Source organism: Vitis riparia, unplaced genomic scaffold (assembly GCF_004353265.1).
Source record: "Vitis riparia cultivar Riparia Gloire de Montpellier isolate 1030 unplaced genomic scaffold, EGFV_Vit.rip_1.0 scaffold804_pilon_pilon, whole genome shotgun sequence".
Classification (NCBI taxonomy): Eukaryota; Viridiplantae; Streptophyta; class Magnoliopsida; order Vitales; family Vitaceae; genus Vitis; species Vitis riparia.
In genome coordinates, this window is record NW_023269792.1 from 29,406 (window position 1) to 52,586 (window position 23,181).

Genomic DNA, 23,181 nt, shown 5'->3' on the forward strand with positions numbered 1-23,181 from the left:
AAGAAAACCTTTCAATATAAATTTAATTTTATGGAATTGTGGAGCCTTTAATATAAATTTAATTTTATAAAATTGTAGAAAGTGTGTCTTAAGAAGACATCTTTAGTATAAATTTAATTTTTTTATTATGTAACTTATATGAAAACTGTAAAAAAATATCTATTTATAAGACATTTTTAATATAAATTCGATTTTATAGAATTATAAAAGGTGTTTATTGAAGAGACACTTTTAATGTAAATTTAATTTTTTTTAACGTGTGTTATTGATATAAAAATTATGGAAGGTGTCTCTTGAATGAACACTTTTAATGTAAATTCAATTTTTTTTTAACGTGTATCATTTATATAAAAATGATATAAAATATCTTTTTAAAAAATACTTTTAAAAAAGAAAAAAGTGTCGTAAATTTGAAAATAATTTTCATTGTATTTTAAATTCACCGTACAATTATAAAAAATCCGCCTAGCCACGGATCTCTTTCTTTTCTACTTTTTCCAATTCCACTCAACGTCTCAACCCCATGCATGCATCTAACTTGCTTTCAAGTTTTCAACACTAGGTCTTTTTTTATTTTTATTTTTCTCTCTCCAAATCTTTCGCAACAAACATATACTATATTTAAAGCAAAAAAAATTGGATTCTTATGTATTTATTTGATACTAAAAAGGTAAAAAGATGGAAATTTGTCTCAACCCTCTCTTTTTGGTTTTTAACCTGTCCCTTTCATCTTTTATGCTTTACCTTTTGTCTTTTTTAATTCATAAATTTTTATTAAAATAACATTTTACTTTAAAAAAAAAGTATAATAATCATTTCAAATGATTTTGTTGGCGTAACATCCAATGATATAAGCAAAACAATAAAAAAAATGCTAAAGAAAAATTTATTAAAATTAATGATCATGAGGTACAAATTCAATAATAATATTCTTTATAAAATAATTTTTTATCTCTGATTCTTTTGCTTTGATCACTTCCAACAAATGATGTTGATGATTTGTTTTTTTTTTTTTTTTTTTTTTTGAAAGCGATGACCTAAAGTGGCTTATTTTTTAATGACTTTATTAAAAGACGAAGAATACGTATATAGTTTTTTTACTATTTTTCAAAAGCTTTTTCTTTTTTGGTGAAGTCTATTTTCTCGTGAGTTGTTTTTGTCATCCAAAGTTTTATCCATTAAAGGAAGTTAGTGTTATTTATAAGTGAAATTAAAGAATTAAATTTGAAATTCAAGTTGTCTTCCTTTCTAGTGGATTAAATCAAGTAGGCAGATATAATCTATAGTTGTTGATTGTTGAAATCCCGTGGGAAAAAAAAGTGACAAAAGAGATTTTGCCTACTTTTTTCATTTTAAAGTCATTGGGGGTTGAGGGATGATCGTCAAAGTATAGAGCTAACTTATATCTGCAATTTAAAAATGTAAAGCTCGTAAGTAGGTATGAGTCTCTCCAATTGAATATGAGTCCTTCATCACCACCCCTTCTTAGTAGGTGCTTACTTTTTTTTTGGCTCAAAGCTCAAGATTTAGTTAATTCAAAAAATTTAGTTCATTAATCTTGATAACTTATCTCCTTCATTAACGAAATTTGTAGGGAATATTTATTTTTTAAAATCTCTTTTGATTGCAATTAAAAGATTTTATTTTATTTATAAGAGTGTGTGTTCCATCACTTATTGAACCTAAACTTTATTGAATTGAGAAATCATATTTGTTAAGATCAATTTAGTGATAATTTAATCATTAATTTTTTTTTTGATGTGTAGATATTTATATTTATTATTTCATGCATTTTTGTCCTAATAACCAAATTTATTTCATCAAGTAACAGAGAAGAATGACACAATTACAAAATGTCAAAGTGAGTTTTCTTTATTCTGTTGCTAGGTATGTATAAAATTTCAAAAAAACCAAATCATATAATATGATCACATCACTTATGAAAAAAATGTTGTAAAATAGTAATTTTAATTATGCCCACTTGTTCCTTGATATTGATGTCAACAAATAAACATCAAAACATGAAGGGATATTTTAAAGATGAATTTTTGAAACAAACTTTTGTTTTTAGAAAAAGACTTTGGTTTTTTTAGAAAGAAAAATATATCATTTTTTTGTTTTTAATAAGAGAAGAAAAAATGTAGTCTTCACTTTCTTATTTGTAAGGAAAGAGTTCTAAATTACTTTAGGATAGTTTTAAAATTCTCATAAATTACTATATATATTAGGATAGTTTTAAAATTCTCATAAATTACTTTCCTTATTTATCTCATTTATTAGATTGGATCGGGTGAACCCACTTGGACATCCAAATCCAACTCCAACCATTTTTAAAAAGTATTTTAAAAAATATTCCCAAATATTCTCTTATATGTCCTTATCTATGCCTCTTTATCCAAAGTATCCACGTGCTATTGACTTAACAAGTCATCTATTCATACATCTAACACATACACAAAATACAAGAGATTAAAAAAAATGTTTCCCAAATATTGTAAATTAATTTTAAAAAATATTTTCAAATAGTTTATTTTGTCTCCTTATCTACAAGGCACCCACGTGTTATTGACTCAACAAAAAGGTAGTACATCCATTCATACATCACACACACACACACAAAATATAAGAGATTAACAACCATTATTATCGGTTACATGATACATATTTAGCATTCATGATTGTGAATCACTACAAACAAATAAATAATTCATCCATGGTACACTTAACACATGTCTCCTTAGTACAAATTGCGTGGCCATTTGATTAGGGATTCTAAATTTTTGATATTGTAGTCATGTTTGTCATTATTCATGAATCATCATATTAATTTATGCTAATAATTACCCATGTGAGTAAGCTCGCATCCCATGTTCTTCCATCTTCGAGTTAGGTATTTAAAATTGTTCTCATATTTGACCTTAATTCCGATAATCACTCCTCATCCACAACTTGTTAGGACAAATCATTTGGAACCTACCCAACGAGATTTATTCATCCCTAACATCCCAATCATTTTTCCTATTAAAATCTCTTATCTCAAATATACATTCGTATTCCAATGAATTTCAATCAACAATAAGAAATAAGGCAAATTAATTCTCTTAAAATGAAAATATTTTAGTCTATAAGGTAGGTCTCATTTTCATGGGAGCCTTAGGGCTATTCTGTAAGAATAATTTTATATTTTTTAGAATTAAAAAAATAAAAAATATATATTTATCAATAAAAAATTTGGTTTTTGTTTTCGGTTTTTAAAAATAAAAATAAAAAATTTAAAAATATACATTTTTATTGTTTTCAGTTATTTTGTTTGTTTTTTAAGATTTACTTTTAAAAAATAATCATATAAAATAATTAAAAATATTAAAAATAGATTAATAACATTTTAGTTTTCTAAATAAGAACTTGCTCAAGTCAAGTAAGTTCAACCCATATGTTAAAATATTATCACGAGACTCTCTTCCATCCCATGGGCGGTGCGTTAGGCTTTTAACAAATAATAAGATTCGGGACCTTCACACGTATAGAATCTTTGAACATGTCCTCACACCTTTTGACAGTCCTCCGTGTCAAGTCCCTTTCCTGCTTTTGATAAAGCACTTAATTTTCTCGAGGTATTGCAAATAATTTAATGACAAAAAGAAAAAATAATGAGAGAAAAAGATAGAATCGAATCCTCTGGTTCTTCTTTGTTGTGTCACTTCCTTGTAAACAAGATAAAACTCATACTTTAAAGGTGCCTGCCATAACAAACATTGAACGTGACAACCTACCCATCATACGATAAAGGGCTTGCATCAAATTCAACGTTTTTAGCATTTTAATTTGAGTTAAAAGCATGTTTGGTAGGTTTTAGAAAGTGTTTTTGGATTTTATAACACTTGAGTCCTTTAAATATTATAAAGTCTAGAAATATTTCTTATAATCACTATCAAACATAATTTTATTAGTTATAATACATCTGTTAATTTCTTTTGTATTAATTTTTTAAAATAAAATTAAGTTGAGATTTTTCTTTTTTAATTTTTTTAACAAAATTTATAATTTCAAGGAAGAAATCACAGGCCTTGTTTGGATTTATTTATCAAATTTAGAGGTTCTTTTGTCCTTTTGTAGATCCATATGTAAACTCTATTTTTATTTATGTAAGTATTTATTTTAATGGATGTGAATATTATAAATATTTAAATAAATACAAAAGACCTCTTTACATAAGCTAAAAAAAAAAAATGTTTCTACAAGCAAATATTCTTTTTTAATTTTATATTAAACTATTTCTTAAATCAAAAGTATTTAGGGTAAAATTGTTAGAAGTTCTTATTAAAAAAAAAAAAAAAAAGCCAAAAGATTTTGGGCTTTATTTCAACTAGAATGTAATCATATCTATAAAATAGCATTTTTAAGAGTTGAATGTGTACCTAAAATTAGTTAGATAATCATCTTAATATTTTTATGAAGCAAATTATTATTTTTAATAATTTTATTAATCTTATTGGGCAAATCTTCGTGAACACTAAACATAAGTTGTAGATATTGGATTATGAAGTTTGAATCAATTTTATTGTACCTTGTTCAAGATAACGAGAGTTGAACTACTCGATCATGAGTTCTATGCTTAACTCGTTGGAATTGAGCAATTGATCATCATTGGAGAATTTTTTTTTTATGAGATGAATGACAAATTTGTTTTATTATATATTTTACTATTTTATTTTTTAAAATTTTGCGTTTTTAGAGAAAGTGATTATAAATAAAATATTTTTTTACAAAATGCATAATACTATCATTATAGGCATCTTGGGCTTCCATAAATTTCACAAGTCTCTTTTCTTCCTCTTTTCATGGCAGCTTGCTGTCCAAATCAACTGTTTGCACAGTTAATTGTCCACTTAAGGCTTTTCAAAAGCCTGCTTTAAATATGGATACTTTTGCGGTCCCATACTTGCGCATAGAGACTAGAGAGATACCAAACAAGTCATGACTCCCATCAAATCAAGTTTTGATAACCGTTAAATATTCAATTTTTTTTTAAAAGTTTTATTATTATTTTTTGATGTATGTGGTAGGACCAACATAACAATGTTGGAAGCTTATATTAAAAATAATTAAAATTAATATTCATAATATTGATTAAAAAAATTATATTAACTTAAAATCAACATCAATGTCGATTTTGAGTCCCTTTTTTCCTTATTTTCTTCTTTCCCTTCCTTAATTTCACTCGGACAATTTTGGCTTTTATGAGAAAAATTATAGTAAATAAAAATTTCCTAAAATTATAATTTTTTTTAAAATTTTAAATTTGGGTTACGGTGATTAATTATAAAGATTTTCCTACAATAGTTGTTTAAAATAAATATTGACAATATTTAATATTGGCTCAAACACAATCTAAAAAGCATAGATTATTGAAACAAAATTAAAAACATTAACAGTCTTAATTATTTTAGGAAAGTTTGTGGATGTTTTTGTTTGTAAATTCATATTTCCAACGCACATGAGCGAGAAGAAAAACATCCAAAATTTCCATATCTAATGGGAACTACTCGGCATTTGTAATCTTAGCGTTGAATATTATTGCAAAAGCCAGAAATCTAACACTGATACGTTACAGTTTGAGACCGTGCGATGCAGCGAAGGGATCCCATGTGGTGGCGGCTACCAAGAATCCATGCGCCTCAGCAGTGAATCACCGTACATCACTGTGCACGCTGTTTAGGGCTGGATTTGGTCATCATCTCCTTGAACTCGTCAAAGCTAATATTGCCGTCACCGTCGGAGTCAAAAGATCCGATCATCTTCTGACAGTCCTGCACCGAGCACTTCTCCCCCAACTGCTTCAACACCTGGTGGAGCTCTACCGCCGAGATCAACCCGTTCTTATCCCCATCGTACAAGTTAAACGCATCAATCAGCTCTCCGGCGTCGACGTTGCTCCCCGACTTGCAGAACTGGGCGAACTCCTCCAGGTTTATGAAGCCGTCGTCATCGGTGTCGATCTCCTTCATCACACGGCTCATCTCCTCGGGCGACGACTCAGATCCGAGGGCCCGCAGCACGTCGGCGAGCTCGGAGCTGGAGATCTTGCCGTCGCCGTTGGCGTCGAAGCGGTTGAAGACCTTCTGCAATTCATCCTTATCCTGAGGATAGACATTGGGCTTGGTGGATTCAGAAATAGAATTGCTCGTCATTGAAATGGAGCGGATTATGTGAGAGAAAAATGATATCTGGATACTGAATCCAAAGATTGGAGTGTTGGAGATGAGAAGAGATGTGTTACATGTGTAATATAGTAGAAGGGGAGATGGGACCGGCGAGATGAATGATGCATTAGTCCGAGTGCCGGGCGTCAGACGCGGACCTTACGCGCTTCTTAAGATCCGTACCTTACACGTTGACAGAAACCGTGTTGTTGCTTTGGGAAATGGACAAAGGGCTTATCGCCGTCCAAGTGGCGTCCTCACCTACAGGCTACAAGTTGCCATTTGGTGCAACATCCTACAGAATGTTCGTTTTTGTTACGGTTCCCACTTTCCCACATCGAATAATTATGTTTTCATCTACTCATGTACTTCTTTTACATATCTAAATAATGGAGATTGATATATATATATATATATATATATATATATATATATATATTATTTTTAAAAATAAAATTATTTTCTTTTCATTGCCAATAAATAAGTTTTTATATTTGTAAACTTCCAATTTTAAGTCCCATGATTGCAATTTTTATTTGAGGGTGTAATTGATAGATAGAAGATTTTTTTTTTTCTAATGTCATTTTTATTATTTTATTAGGAAGTTAGAATAAAGATTTGATGATGATTATGCTTGTAAAACATTATTTTTAAATTATAATTAATATTCTTTTTTTTTTTGGTATATCATTTCATATACGTTTAAAAATTGATAATTATTACTTCTTTTGATCATCATGATTTATGAAAGACAACTTAAGTTTGTGATTTTCGTGTGAGATATGAGTGATTTCTTTCTTTATTGAATTTACATATGGTGAGAATTGTAGCTCAAATAAGTCCAAGTGCGATTGACATTTTCCATCATAACCTAAGAGTCTAACGTTTCATTAAAACCTAACTTGTTTTGTAACGAAAATAGTTTTAAAAAGTAATTTTGAGAGTAATTTTTTATAATTATTGTTTAATGTTTTGTAAAGTAAAAATTTATTTGAAACTTAAAATATTTTTAATATATTTAAAAATAATTTTTATATCTAATATTTTATTTTTAAATAGTTTATATATTTATATAATTATATTTTAATACAAAGGAAAAATAATTAAAAGATGTTATATAAAATACCATATTTTCTATTTTTAATAATAAAAAATAGAAAATGAATTTTTAGTAACAAAAAATAGAAAATGAATTTTTAGTTGTCAAAAGTGTTTTTTTTTTTTTTTTTTTTTTTTTTTTTTTGTCTTGTATAACAAAAATGTTTTCCAATCTAAATAGGATCTAGATTTTTCATTTATTTTAAAGGTATAAATACAATCCATTGCAATTAGGAATGCGTATTTATTTAGTTTCTGACTAAATGGATTTGAAAAAAACATACACCCCTTTTAAGCTTGGATTTGAGTCTTCTTTTGTCATATTCTCATCCCTCACTCAAATTATATAATTAAATAAAAAATATATTTTTTTTTTTAATAAAAATAAAGCAAAATATTTATTTTTATAAAAACTTATAATATTTATTTTTTGGTTTATAAATGAAAATAAGTATATGTTATATCTCTTATTTGCAAGCATGATTAAAAATGTTTAATCCATACAATTGTATTAATATTTCTTATTGAACTTTGAACTCATTCTCATTTGTTGATAATCTTTCAGGTAACCTTAGTTCAGGCGAGTGGCCGTTTAGGAGAGAAATTTGACTTTATTGAGACATTTGTTTAAACTCTCTTTATTTTGAACATTATTTAAATGTTAAAACTTTATTCTCATTTTAATTATTTTGAATTTGAAGTTATTTGCACAATAACACTTTAGTTGATGTATTAGTTTTTTTTAAAGTTGATACCTGGAGAATTTTATCATATTACTCGGAATAAGAGTTTGATAATTGGTAAATTTTCAGTTACAATACAAATATTTGTATCGTTTTCACTTTAAGCTTTTAGATCCGAGGTGTTAAATAACCGTCATGTCGTTCGAGTGGAAAATTTTTAGAATTCATTTATTTCTATCAGGCTGACTTGCTTTCATTTTGGCGCCTTGTAACGAACTTTTATGGTCCGCTAAAAAATTATCAATTTTCCATGTTCATCACATTATAGTCTTGTTGCGCTCTTGATGGTTGATCCTATTACTTCCCATACTAATTAAAACTTAAAGCCCTTCTCTTTTACCATTAATCAAACCATAAATTCCATCTCCACTTTTTCACTTTTACACCCTCCTCCCTCAACCCCCTACTCTCTTACCTTTTAGATTGAATTTTTTTTTTCTTTCAACTCCTACACTCCATCATATGCTTTCATGAATTTGCAAGTAAATCTAAAATTCTATAGTTTCATGTTTTATTTTTATAAAATCAAAGACCAAGTTATGACACCTATTTTCATATGTATACTATTAGGTTTAGTGCCATATGAAAATGACCATGACCAAATAAATCCCATTCTTTATGCTAACAAACATGACATCTAATAGAAATTAATCACGCAACCCACTTCTAACTCTTTCAATAGCAATTTTTTTTTTCTTTTAACTTTTATCAGTGGGTGACCTATTTAATATATTTATTCAACGTTTTATACATCAAGAGATCAAATTAGAATTTCTCAAATGAGATGAGTGGACCAAGCAAGCAGGCACTGATCTTTTTGAAATAAGAGCATAACGCGTCTCCCAAAATGCTATAGTGACAAGTGAGAGGTCACATCATTTTTCAACCCCAAAAAACAAAAACAAAAATCGAGATGTTATATAATTATATTTTAATACAAAGAAAAAATAATTAAAAGATGTTATATAAAATATCATATTTTTTATTTTTAATAATAAAAAATAAAAAATGAATTTTTAGTTTTTAAAAGTGTTTCCTATTTTTTTTTGTCTTGTATAACAAAAATGTTTTCCAATCTAATAGGATCTAGATTTTTCATTTATTTTAAAGGTATAAATACAATCTATTGCAATTAGGAATGTGTATTTATTTAGTTTCTGACTAAATGGATTTGAAAAAAACATACACCCCTTTTAAGCTTGGATTTGAGTCTTCTTTTGTCATATTCTCCTCCCTCACTCAAATTATATAATTAAATAAAAAATAATTTATTTTTTTTGTTTTTAATAAAAATAAAACAAAATATTTATTTTTTAGTTTATTATACTTTATCTCTAACCTATACCATGTTTTGCACATTGTCCTCAAAATCTTATCTATCCCTCATCTTCCTTGTTCTTCTTCTTCTCTCTTCACTCTCTCTCCTCCAAAATTCCACATAATAAAAGCATGAGTCAATGCTAAGTATTTGGGCATCTTTTTTTTTATTGTCAAAAGATACCCACGAAGGAAAAAATTTGGTTTTGTTAAGATTTTTCTCAAAAAATTTGTAAAATTATGTGATGTGAGTCTTCCATGATAGTAGTACCCATAAAAAAAAAAAACTTCAATTTTGATGATATTTGTACTAGAATTTTTAGATTCTTAATTTAGATTTTTTCAAAAAGCTTAATTTTTTTAATCTTTAGTTATGAATTGAAGGTAATCATATTGAGTTGAAGTGTTTTTGTTTTTTGTTTTTTTTTTTTTAATTCTATCTTTTGTGGGGTTTGGAACTTTTACATTAAAGTTGAATTTTCAACTTTCTTTATAACCATAAATTTGATTTCGTTGAATTGTGCAAGCTATCCATTTGAATAAAATGAAATCTAGGTTTGAATTCTAGGTTTTTTTTTTTTGTTTTCATTACATCCTTCCAAAACCTATATATGAATACTTACTTCAGGGGTGAAATTTTCAAAACCTATATATGAATACTTACTTCACGGGTGAAATTTCATTGACTTTTTCATGAAAGAGGGGATTGAGGATTGGGATGGAGAGAGAAAGACTGAAGAAGAAGAAGAAGAAGAAAGAAGGAAGAGGGAAGACGAGGCTAGTTGGAGCATTTGATACCTACCCATTATGCCACATGATTCCCAGGCATATGCTATGGAGGAAATAGGGGACACAGGTGGCTGAACATTGATTTGGGCCGCCCATTTCCACCTACTATCATCAACCTTCTTGTTTGACCACCAAAAAAGTGATGATAATGCTAACAACAACCACTTATTTAATCGATTTGTCCTATTTTCTGGTGTGTTGCAGTCCTGCAGATGAAGAAACGATTTTAAAATTTATGATATTTTCAAAGTTTTTAACCGACCTTCAGTTTAAGTATTGATAAATTCATTCCCACGGCTCTAAATTTAAAAATAATTTTTAAATTATTATCTTTAAAAAAATGTTTCCAACGGCTCTAATAATTTTTAAGTTTTTTGTTTTCAAAACCTAAAACCTATTGTCTCTGTGACAGTCGTTTCTTGAATAAGTTCCCAATTGTGCTAATTTTACTAATTATTGTATAAATAAGTTCCCTATATTTTATCTTTTTCTAATTTTTACTAAGTACAAAAATTGAGCCCACCCTAAACACTAAATGGGCCCAAGATACCAAGCCCAAACACTAACACCTATATCCAACCTTCCAAGCCCAAAGACCCTTCTTCTTCAACCAACGATCTCTCTCGTTTTCCTCCCACCTTACTTCATCGCTATAATCACTAACACTCCACCATCTTTTGATGGGTAAGGTTGATTGACACATCAACATGCAATTTGATTAATAATCGCATGAATTGCGGAGAGTGAGTCACATTAACTTGCCACTAGCTTAACTTTCCGCTATCTAGGAATCACAGGGGGTTGGTCTGAGGCCGTAGGAAAAAACTCAAAAAGGTGGGGTGGCCTGTGGGTCAAAGACATGAACGCAAGTTGGGGAAACCAATACAGGAAGATGATGAGTTAAAGCTAACATTATGTGGCCTCCAATGCTCAAATTCAATGGCGGTGACCCACTTTCTTATAAAGAAATCAAGCCGCTCCCCTGCTTTTTCACCAGGTGGGAAGCACTAGGAAAAGGAGGGGAGAGAGAGAGAGAGGTGCAAAGCGGAGACAAGTTCAGGTTTCCCAAAAGAGTTGTCTCGATATCTTCATTTGTAGTATGTAGTATGTACTACTACTCCTTGGGCTTCCAAAACCGAAAAGAGTTGGTTGTTGGCAGCTTAAAGTTTGTGTAAGAGGTGTTTTTAACACCAAAACTCTAAATCAAGTTCTATTTCATTTTGACATAAAAAAAAATTTGAGAAAATTTTTAAATAAAATGTTTTTTTGACAATTTATTTTAATTATTTTTATTTATTACTACAAACGGGTATAAAAAATAATTGTACTAAAATTATTTTTAATTTATAAATAAAGAAAATATATCAAAAATATTTTAAGTTCTTAAATGAAAATTAATTTTACAAAATATCATGAAATAAATTTTTTAAAATCATTTTAAAAAATGTTATGAAACAGATATTAGAACATTATGCTAAGAGCTCGTATAAGACTAGTTTCATGCATTATTTACGTGCATAGATGCATGGTATAAAGGCCTTCCTTTAGTATACATGGGTTTATAAGAGAGATAACTAATTAAAGTTGGTAGTATAAATTAAGTAGTTAGTTTGATGTTTATGAACCTATAATAATTATTATTTGCATCTTCTAATAGGCTGTACCTAAATCAAAGTTTTACACATTATTTGTTATAAAATTCATTGTTTTGCACCCTTGAATTAATCATAATCGGATCAAGCTTTATATGTTAGTAACTACAACCGTTATTATCTACATTCTACGTTTTGTTATAACTAATCATTCTCAATAAGTAAATTTGAAATTAAATTAATGACTCAAAATCCACCATAAATAAGACACCACTATATCGAGACAACTATGATATATCACATGACTTCAAAAATATATGCTATCATATCCTTACATACTTATATGCAAGTCAAGGAAAAACTTTTTTTTTTTAAATAAAATTTATTTATACTATACGTTCTGAATTATCAAAGTTGTAAAAACAATAGTCCATTTAAAATTAAGAAAGTTTAAAATTCTTGATAGTGGATGCTTTAACATATAACACAATCATATCATCGATTGATAATTGATATAATTTGTCCCGATTCGAATAACAAAAAAGTCTTCATCACTTATCATTTTTCAACCGAGAAAGATGAGACGAGTGAAATCAAGTACATGCCCCAAATTGATTTCCATCTAAAGTTCAATTGCTTTATTCCAAATGAATCCAATCAAATCGCAAGTTGGCCACCTTGAATGAGAATGCAAAAGAAAACAAGGAAACAGTATAAACTTACATGATTTACCTATTTGCTCTTCATCATAGTCCACTATCACATGATTCACTTCCAAACCTAAAACTTTGGTAAGAGTATATTTTACTTTTTCGATTCCCACTTGTCTTACGTTTTTCAAATCAATTCACAAAAGTTGTACTAGAAATAACTTAATAGTCTTCTCTCCTAGTTGATTCAATCAAGTTCATTCCCTTGGTTGTGATTTCATTAAATATGTACTATTTTAAAGTCAAATGTTTGACTTTCAAGAGAAAATCCTCAAGGGAGCCATTGCTAGTGAGTCTTGGAAAGCAAGAATTGGAAATATGTTTCATATACTATTATTTTTATCACTTAATTTTTGTTATTTATTGACGTAATTGGTGATGATAAAGAAAGAGAGAGATACTAAAAAGTAAAAGCACAAAAGTGTTTTTAAATATTTGAAAGTATTTTCTATACCACTCATATAATGTTTGGATTAGTTTTCATAAATCACTTTTTCATTATGTAAAACATTAAAAAAATATGTACAATATAAAAATTCTTTCTTTGGATTTTTAAATATTAACTAATTATTCATAAAAACTTTATTTATAAAATTATTATTGATAAAAATGCAATAAATTAAAAATACTTCGAAATGGGCACAAGACAGTGAGAAAGAAAGTGTGTTTTGAAATAATTACTAATTTTGCAATTTATTTTTAAAATTACTTACACTCTTTTCAAGGATCCTGAGTCTTGTCCACATTAATGACACTGCCAAGTGCCAGGGACGTTGTTAGGTCTGAGAGAGCTATCAGAAATTAATGCTTGTAGTGACGTAGAAGGATGGCAAATGTACTCTGATGATTAGAAAATTATTCGTTCAGTATATTTTTTCACGGGTGCCACTTTACTTTTCTCCATCAAAAAATTCTTATTCCATCCATCTCCCAGCTTTTGAAGCATTTTTAATTTTTTACAATAAGAATGGGACATAGAGAAGGGGCACTCCCCAGTCCCCAGCTACTCTGGCCCATTGGGCATTCTTTTTGGTCTTTCATATGGACTTAATATATATAGTAATTTTAAAGAATATTTTTTTAAAACATAATAATTTTTAAAAATATTTTTATTTTTATATTTAAATTGGAGTTATCTCTTTTTTTTTTTTCTTTTTTTTTTTTGTAAAAGATAACTTTCAACCAGTGTCATAAAAAATGTTGAAAATTTGGAAATAGTTTTAAATTTATTGTATTTTAATAAATATATTTTAAAAAATACTATTTTTTTGGGGGCTAAATCCCATCTTAAATAGCATGGTTTAGATTGGTCTTGAGTCTTGGCACTGTTGATTTACTTGTGTTTCATGCTTTCGTATTGAATAATTCCAATGGATAGAATCCTTATAATGCATACAATTCTGGTTGCTAATTGGACTGATTTGATGACTATATAAATTAATTTTTTGTTTTTATTTATTTCTTTTTTATTTTTTTATTTTTTTATCTTTTGACCTGTTCTTGATCCAGCGTGGAGATAAGATATGTTCGTAATACCCTTTATGACTCATTTAGGAATAATCAATTCATGGGACAATTGGAGTATCACAGACCGATTGTAATGAATTCAAAATTTTGGAGTTACAAAAGTGTGGTTGGACAAATATTATGTTTTCTAGCTTGTGCTTCTGGGGTTTTGGGTGTATTACTGTATTGAAATCAAAGAAATATTTTGTAACTGTAACACCCAAAATAAACTTTAGAGGTAAAATAGTAAATTATTAATTAATTAAATTCATTAAAAATAAGTATAAATTAGATTTTCCTTTTATCTTCTTTTTTCCGGAAAACTCTATTAACCAATAATTAGAGAATTGGAGAGCATAAGGTTAAATATTTGGAGGTTTAGAATTTGAAATTTATATTTTTTCAAGTAAGATTCTAACCCTACATTAATATATTATATTAATTAGTTAGTTTTGAACACATTAGATATTTTTTAGAAATTTTTAATTTAGATTAGGGTTAGTTTATTTAATTTATTTTAAGATCAAAATATTGAAATTATGAATATAGGTTGTTTCATTTATGAAAATAGGAAAATTCGAAATTTTTTTTAGATGAATAGATCTAGATTTTGGATTTGAGGCATTGTGTTGCGGTGATAAAAAAAAAAAAAAATATGTAACTGTGAGAGGCAAGGGGCAGTAGTGAAATAAATTAAAATAATACTAATAAATAGAGTTTGTGGGGTTGTTGGAGTTGTTAAAAACGCATGAGGTATTTTATTAAGAAGAGACATTGGAATTAGTAAGTATAATGATAATAGTAATAATAAAAATAATAATAATCTTAATAAAAATTGTGTGATTTGGATGTCTGTGAGTGATGTACGGTAAGGTTGTTTGAGTGTTGAGTGTTGTAGGGTATTGAAAAAATATAGTAATAATAATAGTAATTATTTTTAATAAAACTTTTAATTTAGTTTAAGTATACCAAAGAAATAAATAGTTATAATAAGATTTGGAAGAAATATGAGTTTATAAAAAATCTAGACATTCATTAAATTAATTTATTATTGTTTAGGAAATTGAAAATAATATTTTCTCCAATAATATTAATATAGGAAATTAATTAGAATCATTGAGAACTATATAAAATATTGTTAGGAATGTCAAATTTATATCTCTAAATAAATGATCAATAATAAATGTGGTGTATGATATTATGTTAGGTGATGAATAAATTCGTTAAGCTAAATACTTCAAGTTTTTGAGTGCTTCTTTAAGATAAGGGAAATTAATGCAGATTTTATAAAAGAATTATTATTTTTATATTGTATTTTGAAATGTGTAAAAATATTATTTTTCTTTTTACGCATGGATCAAATATGCGTTTTGTATGAAACGCATATTTGAGAATTTTATTTGTTTATAAAAAATAAAAAATTGAGGAGATATGATATTTTGTTTTGTAAGTTTGAATTAATGAAATAAAGTATTTGACTTTGGATTATGACCCTAGTCAACGAATTATAATTGTTGACTTTTTCGGCCCTCATCAACATGTTATAATTGTTGACATTTAATTTTGTTCACCTTAAATGGAGCAAATATGAAACTAGTTACTCAATTATGAAGTCTCATCTAATTGGGCACCATTTGTCATACGATAACCATAGTAAAAATATTTTAAATGTATTCGATTTGGTTTTGATAAGAAATTATTTTGAAATGGATATGAGAAAGTTTTGTTAAATTTTTTTTAGTGTATTAGTATTTTAAACTCAAAAGTTTTTATGAAAATAAGTATATGTTATATCTTTTATTTGCAAGCATGAGTGAAAATGTTTAATCCATAAAACTGTATTAATATTCCTTATTGGGCTTTGAACTCATTCCCATTTGTTGATAATCTTTCAGATAATTTCAGTTCAAGCGAGTGACCGTTTAGGAGAGAAATTTGGCTTTATTAAGACATTTATTTAAACTCTCTTTATTTTGAATATTATTTAAATGTTAAAACTTTATTCTCATTTTAATTATTTTGAATTTGAAGTTATTTGTATAATAACAATTTAGTTGATGTATTAGTTTTTTTAAAGTTGATACTCGGAGAATTTTATCATATTACTTGGAATAAGAGTTTGATAATCGGTAAATTTTCAATTACAATATGAATATTTGTATCGTTTTCACTTTAAGCTTTTGGATTCGAGGTGTTAAATAACTGTCATGTTGTTCGAGTGGAAAATCTTTAGAATTCATTTATTTCTATCAGGCTGACTTGCTTTCGTTTTGGCGCCTTGTAACAAACTTTTATGGTCCGCTAAAAAATTATCAATTTTCCATGTTCATCACATTATAGTCTTGTTGCGCTCTTGATGGTTGATCCTATTACTTCCCATACTAATTAAAACTTAAAGCCCTTCTCTTTTACCATTAATCAAACCATAAATTCCATCTCCACTTTTTCACTTTTAAACCCTCCTCCCTCAACCCCCTACTCTCTTACCTTTTAGATTGAATTTTTTTTTTCTTTCAACTCCTACACTCCATCATATGCTTTCATGAATTTGTCTGATTGTAGTCTGATTTTATCTACCGACCCAAGTAAATCTAAAATTTTATAGTTTCATGTTTTATTTTTATAAAATCAAAGGCCAAGTTGTGACACCTATTTCATATATATACTATTAGGTTTAGTGCCATCCGAAAATGACCATGACCAAATAAATCCCATTCTTTATGCTAACAAACATGACATCTAATAGAAATTAATCACCAACCCACTTCTAACTCTTTCAATAGCAATTTTTTTTTTCTTTTTAACTTTTATCAGTGGGTGACCGATTTAATATATTTATTCAACGTTTTATACATCACGAGATCAAATTAGAATTTCTCAAATGAGATGAGTGGAGCAAGCCAGCAGGCACTGATCTTTTTGAAATAAGAGCATAACGCGTCTCCCAAAATGCTATAGTGACAAGTGACATGTGAGAGGTCATATCATTTTTCAACCCCAAAAAACAAAAACAAAACAAAAAAAACAAAAAACACCCATATAAAATAAGTTAATTTCTATATTATAAGTCCAAGACCAAATGACATGGGGGCAGTGAGTAACGCAGTAAGTATACTAAGATAGTGAAGAACAAGCCTAGAGCAAAAGGGTCTAAAACAAAGTATAATATTGGATTGGGAAACTAGTGGTGAGGGCAGAAAGTGACCAAATAGTTGCCACCAGTGCAAGTGGCAATGCTAGTTGGATCATCATAAGCATAGGAATAAGCTCTTGGACATGCGGCTTTGAAGATCTTGGAGTAGGCGGTGGGCTTGCAGGACTGCGGACTCCCAAAGCTTCCAGTGCAGCAGTAGCGGGGCGAGTTGAAGGCAGAGCATGCGCTCTTGCAGGCCACCACCCGCCTGTTGTCGTGGGATCTCACCTGGAGACCAACCGGACACATGGTGTTGAGGTCGCTCACACATCCCGCGTAGCTACACTTGCCTGACCCTTTGAAGGGGGTGATGGAGATGGCCAGGTTGTAACCGTCGACGAGGCTCACGTCGTAGAAATCTTGCTCTGAACCCAGGGTGATCTCGGCAAGGGTGGCCGGAGGTGTGCCGCCCATGCCGTTGCAGAAAAGGGAGCCGCCGCAGTCTCCAGTGGCGCAGCGGCCCCTGCCGTGGGCGTCGAAGGAGCAGCCGTGACGGCCCCAGATGCGGCCGGACCAGGCCGCTGGGATGTGGAGGGAGTAGGCCTTGTTGGGTGGGAGCTTGAAGCCTCCACGAGCAAGGATGGGCTTGCCTGCGCCTGGTTGTATGCCTGGCCACACTGGATGTGAGCATTTGTTGTATAGTGAAATTGTTGTGGCCGATACTTCACCTGAAGCACACAAAACACGAAACAGTTAGATTTTAGTTAGAAACTTAGTGTGTCTTGAGTTGCTAAGTCAGTCTCACCCACTAAAGAACGAAAAAGTTCAAAAACATAGACCAGCTAAAAGAACATGACAAAAGAGTTGAAATGTGCCCATGTAGTGTGTGCTAAGTAGTTCAAAACTCAGGTTTTCAAAACCAAGCCATGGGAAAAAGGAAGTTGAAAAACAAAAATACCCGCAATGTAGGTGCAGACGAGACTGAGAAGCAGGGACCTGAGCAGCATCCCCATGGCTGAAGCAGAGGAGAAAGCTAGGTTGAAGACAGGAAAGGAGAAGAAGATCTCAAGTGGCCTCCCCCTCTATAACAACTCAGTATCAAAGGGCTTTTTATAGGAAAAGAAGGGGGTAAGAAGGCGGAGTTGATGTGGATTTTTGAGAAGAGTGAAGGAAAAAAGAGGGCGGGGGGTGGGGCCACTGTACCATTGTGATTGAATGAGATGCGAGTGAAAGCTGCAGTACAATACTCTCACTGTGAAATGGGAACCCTCTTTTTAAGTTTGTAGCTTTAGCCCCCGGGTGAAAATAATGAAATGGAGAGAGTGATGATGACAAAGTAGCTCAAACCTCGAGGGTGGGTGTCAGACTACAGTGGGGGAGACGTTGTCTGCATCCAAGAAAAAGGAAATAAGGGGTTCACATGTTGGAAGGAATCAATCAGCCTGGTAAGCAGGCTCATGACTGATGAGTGTGGTGCTCAGTGCCCTATGACTCTGCACCCTGTACTCTGCCATTTGCTATTGTTATCTATCAATCCTCCTTGTGATTGTGTAAAGTAAATACTTTTTTTATTCTTCTACTACATCTTCGTGTGGTAATGCGGCAGAGGGCATTGATATTTTAATGGAGAGAACTATTTTGGGAGAAAATTTCTGAGGATATTTATTTGGCTTCTATATATTCTCATTTTTATCAATCAAACTTCGAACTTCGAACCTCATAGTTCATAAATAGTAGCATAGGGAGTTAGTGGGTACAGACTACAGAGAAGATGAGAACAATAATGGTGGATAGCAGCAAGATGAGTGAAATACCAACAGTCTCTTGAAGCTTATTCAAAAATAAAAAGATAGTATTCATTTTCATTTTTATCATCTTAGCTCATATTAGAAAGCATTTACCAAATTAAGTGCTTTTAATACAGTCCGTTAATGCTAAAAATATATTAAAAAACTATTCTTATTTTTCTAAGTAAAACAAAATTTTCAAATATTTATTTTGTCCGATAGTTAAAGTTTTGAGTTCATAGGAATAAGATGCTCTAATTTAGCGGATGTCAAGGAAGTCTCCTTCCCTCCCTGGGTAAAAACATCTACTTAAGACTGAATCAAAGTAGAGGTTATTCCTAATGTGCTAAGTTGAGTGAACAGAAGTCACTTTCCCATCTTCTCAAATTTTACTTGGTCAGTCTCACACCATTAAAAGGTCCTTTCAAACACATGTCTCCACCTTCGTGCTAGAGGGAGTTGCTTGAATTTGGTGTCATGATGTTGAATGTCGCCTATATTGCATTTGTAAAGTGTATTTTATTGTCTAGATGGGAGCACAACTTTGGGAGCTTAATTAGATGACATAAGGGTTTTAGTTTAATGGGTAGAGTTGAAAACTTGCTAAGGCAAAACTAATTTAAACATTACTAGGCTCATTTTGATCAATTGAGTGAAAGGAGATCCCTTGGTGAGTTATATTCGAAAAAATTTGGAAACATCACCCCCTAACAAAAGGGAGAATCCTATAGATTTGCATCTGTATTTAGCATTGTCTTCATCTTTCAATGAATTGGCTTTTGTAGCGGTTTCTTTTTAAGAAGTTCGATCGATAATCTTATGTCTTGTATCTTTCGAGTGTTTTTCACAGGAAAAAAAAAATTTTCATTTATACTAGGACCACTTTTTTTTTTTTTTTATTGATTTGACATCTTGTCTTACATGTACTGTCTTGTTAAATATTGAATGAAGTAGAACCAAAATGAAAGGGAGATAAGTCGTCCACACAATTGGTAGTATAAGAGGCAACTACTTATGACCTATCCATTCTATATCTAAACACAACTCAGAGAGGCTATATATAGTTAACCATGGATGCTAATTCCTTAATGAAGTACCCCAATTTGATATATATAATTTCATTTAATTGACACACCTATATAATTTACCTTTGTTCCAAAATTTCCTATAAATAGGTCTCAATCGTCACCATTTAAAAAGCTAAAATTTTTAGGTTCTAAGACAGTATTCAATAATAGTTTTTAAAAACTAATATATGATATTTTATAAAATAAATGTCTATTTGAGAATCTTAAATATTTTTAACTTATTTTTTTTTTATATTTTAAAAAATAACTTCTATATGTAATATTTTATTTTTAATAATTCTTTACATTTATACACTTGTTTTTTAAAAAATACATTCCTAAAAAAGTAAGCTAAAATAATTAAAAAATATTTTTTAAAAACACTCTGATTTTAAAATCATAATTTTTTTTTTAGGAGAAATAAAAGTGTTTTATTTTGGAGAAGAGACCAAAGGTTCCGCTTACCCTCGAATAAGGACACTTTACTATATAATTTACTCTCCTCAAAGAATCCTAAGTATAAACCCATTTATTTGTTACATAAAATATTAATGTCCATGAATATATGGCCCATACGAATATAATAATTGGATGATTGAAAATTTAGATATTGGGTGGGCTCCATATAGATATCGAGGGTAACATGTTAACAAGACGTCATGAAATTATTTTAGTCCAGTCTCTGCTGTGACCCATTTAGAAGACCCAACCCCAATGAGATTCCCTTGGAATTCTTGTCTTGTAATGGACTTTAGGATCTTATGCTATTAAACTATTTGTCACTTGCCCCTCAACCTTGATATAACATTAAATATGGATTTAAGCTTTAAAAAAGAAAAAAGTAAAAAAATGTAATCCCGTAAAAAGAAAGTTTCATCCTCCTTTCTGCCCATTCCTAGACCCGACATTATAACATGTCCTCCTTTTAAAATTCTCTTATAAGAAGTATGTCGTGTTCAATTTTCTTTATTATCTAAGTATGAACTCCTCTTAATAATGTAAACATATTTTAAAATCGTGAGGACCTTTTGAATCTAAAACGGACATTATCTATATAAGTAGAAATAATTTTTTATTTTTTATATTTTAAAAATAATTTTTAACACATCATGTGATAAATATAATCATATATTAAATACTTTTAACATATACGGTATATTAAAAATTAATATTTATATCATTAAAAGGTAATACCTGAATATTCAAAGAGAATACCTTTAATTAAAAAATGTATAAAATTCTAATTATTTTTAAATAAATATATGAAGTTTGAATTTTATAAATTTGAGTTTTTATTTTATAATTTTTTTAATTAACGTGTTGGAAATACATTTTTTTAGAACCGAGGAGTCTAAAAGTTGAGTTTTATTATTTTATTTTTATTATATTTTTCAAAAATAATAATATATATTGTTAATTCGTTTGTTTGGGTGCAAGTGTCTCCACTTGACTATAGAAACAGGTTCAGAATTTATATTCTATCATATATTAAACAAAAAAATCTGCTTGTTTTCCTTGAGGATAGGAATGGAAGTTGTTCTAATGTTACTGTCAAAAAATTGAGAGAAATGTAAAATATTTGATATTATTTTATAATTAATTCTATTCCAATCACATTACAAGAAGTTGCTTTCATACTTTCCCACCTAATACAAAAATAAATATAAAAAAACTATGAAGATGCTATCATTATTCCTAATTTTTTTTAAGATATGTTATTTTATGTTGCAAATTTAATTATTATTTTTTAAAAAAGAAAGCTAACATTATTGGTAAATTTTGGTTATTTCCCCCAACCCACTTCTTTTAAGTTAGAAAAGTTCAACTTGTACAATTTTTTATTTATTGTACCAAAAACTTGAAACCAATGAGCCCAAAATTAAGGACTTGTTTGGTAATCTCAAGAATAGAAAATAATATCTTTTTAAAAAACATTTTTTAATTTTTTTTACTTATTTTTTGAAGACAGAATTAAAAAATAATTTTATAAATATATAGAATGATTTAAAATAAGATACTAAGTATAAAAATTATATTTAAAATAGTTAAAAACATTTTAGATTTCTAAATAGATTTTGTAAATTATAAAATAATTAGCAAAAAATATTTTTGCAAATAATTACCAAATAAATCTTAAATAATTGAAAGATATGGAGAGTGAATAATTCTATTGGATGGCAGTCATGTGGAACTACTTCTACTCCCACCCACAATATTAGATTAATAGTATCCCAAATGCTTTGAGACTCCATACCTTTAATCGGTTTTCTCTAAAATAAATATTACTTTCAATACCCGTAATACTTCAAACCAGGCCTTCTTGGACTTTCCAGTTTAGACCCAATATTTTTGGGCTCCGTCTTTTCAGCCCAATGGTAACTGCCCAAAGAATTAATTAAGGCAAATAGGGCCCTGGGACGGCCCAATCCAAATTTGCAGCTTAGTGGGTTATCTACAAACTTAGGCCTCCCACGAATGGGACCTGCCCACTGAAAGAAGCGTGTGAATCTCATACAACCATCTAAATGTAGCATTTGCGTTTTCTTTGGGTCTATATAACTATTAAGGAAAGGAAAAAAAATGTTAAAAGAAAAATAATTTTCTTGATTTTACAATGAAATAAAAGAAAATCAAATATAATTAAAAATAAATAAAATTTATGTATTTTCAAATTATTTAATCTTTATATATGAGAATTAAAATAAATAAAATAAATTTAAAATAGCATATACAAAGAATTTATTAACTTTAAATCTCTTAATTATGCTCTTTATTGTTTTTTTCTTACTTTTCCTCTTAATTTCCTTTGTTCCCATTTTCCAAACATAACATTAAAAAAAAGAACAATTTTCAGGGGTGAATTATTGCAGTTGGGTAAATGATTTTATCATGATACAAAGAATAGGATTAGATATAAATAATATGACAAGGAAATGGAAAAAATAAAAATAAAAAATTGAGTGAAATATTAATAACTAGAGCATATAGTACGATCAATGAGTGGAGTTGGTATGGTACCTCTCTAGAATTATTGGATTTTCTTTCTGCTCATATTGACTTTTGGGACACTCCAACGCAAAGTCTTCTTAGTTTGAAGAAATGGCCAAAGAAATTGCTATGTAGAAGTGACATATTTGCTCTTTTTCATACATTTCTGGTCGTCCTACGGGAAAGTGACAATCAATTAATAGTACTCACTACTCATATAGTCAAGAAAGTTCTAATTCTTTATATCC

At 29.2% G+C, this 23,181-nt stretch overlaps 2 protein-coding genes across 2 annotated transcripts; both read right to left on the reverse strand.

Moving 5' to 3' along the window:
* Positions 1–5,375: 5,375 nt before the first annotated feature.
* LOC117910658 (calcium-binding allergen Ole e 8-like) lies at positions 5,376–6,265 on the reverse strand. Its single transcript, XM_034824771.1, has one exon. The coding sequence runs from the start codon at positions 6,189–6,191 to the stop codon at positions 5,700–5,702; it is 492 nt and encodes a 163-aa protein (XP_034680662.1). The 5' UTR covers positions 6,192–6,265; the 3' UTR covers positions 5,376–5,699.
* Positions 6,266–16,998: 10,733 nt separating this feature from the next.
* On the reverse strand, positions 16,999–18,160 carry LOC117910659 (thaumatin-like protein). The gene is made up of 2 exons (XM_034824772.1): positions 18,050–18,160; positions 16,999–17,819 (listed from the first exon to the last, which is right to left on the reverse strand). The coding sequence occupies exons 1-2, from the start codon at positions 18,102–18,104 to the stop codon at positions 17,140–17,142; spliced, it is 735 nt and encodes a 244-aa protein (XP_034680663.1). The 5' UTR covers positions 18,105–18,160; the 3' UTR covers positions 16,999–17,139.
* Between the last annotated feature and the right edge of the window lie 5,021 nt (positions 18,161–23,181).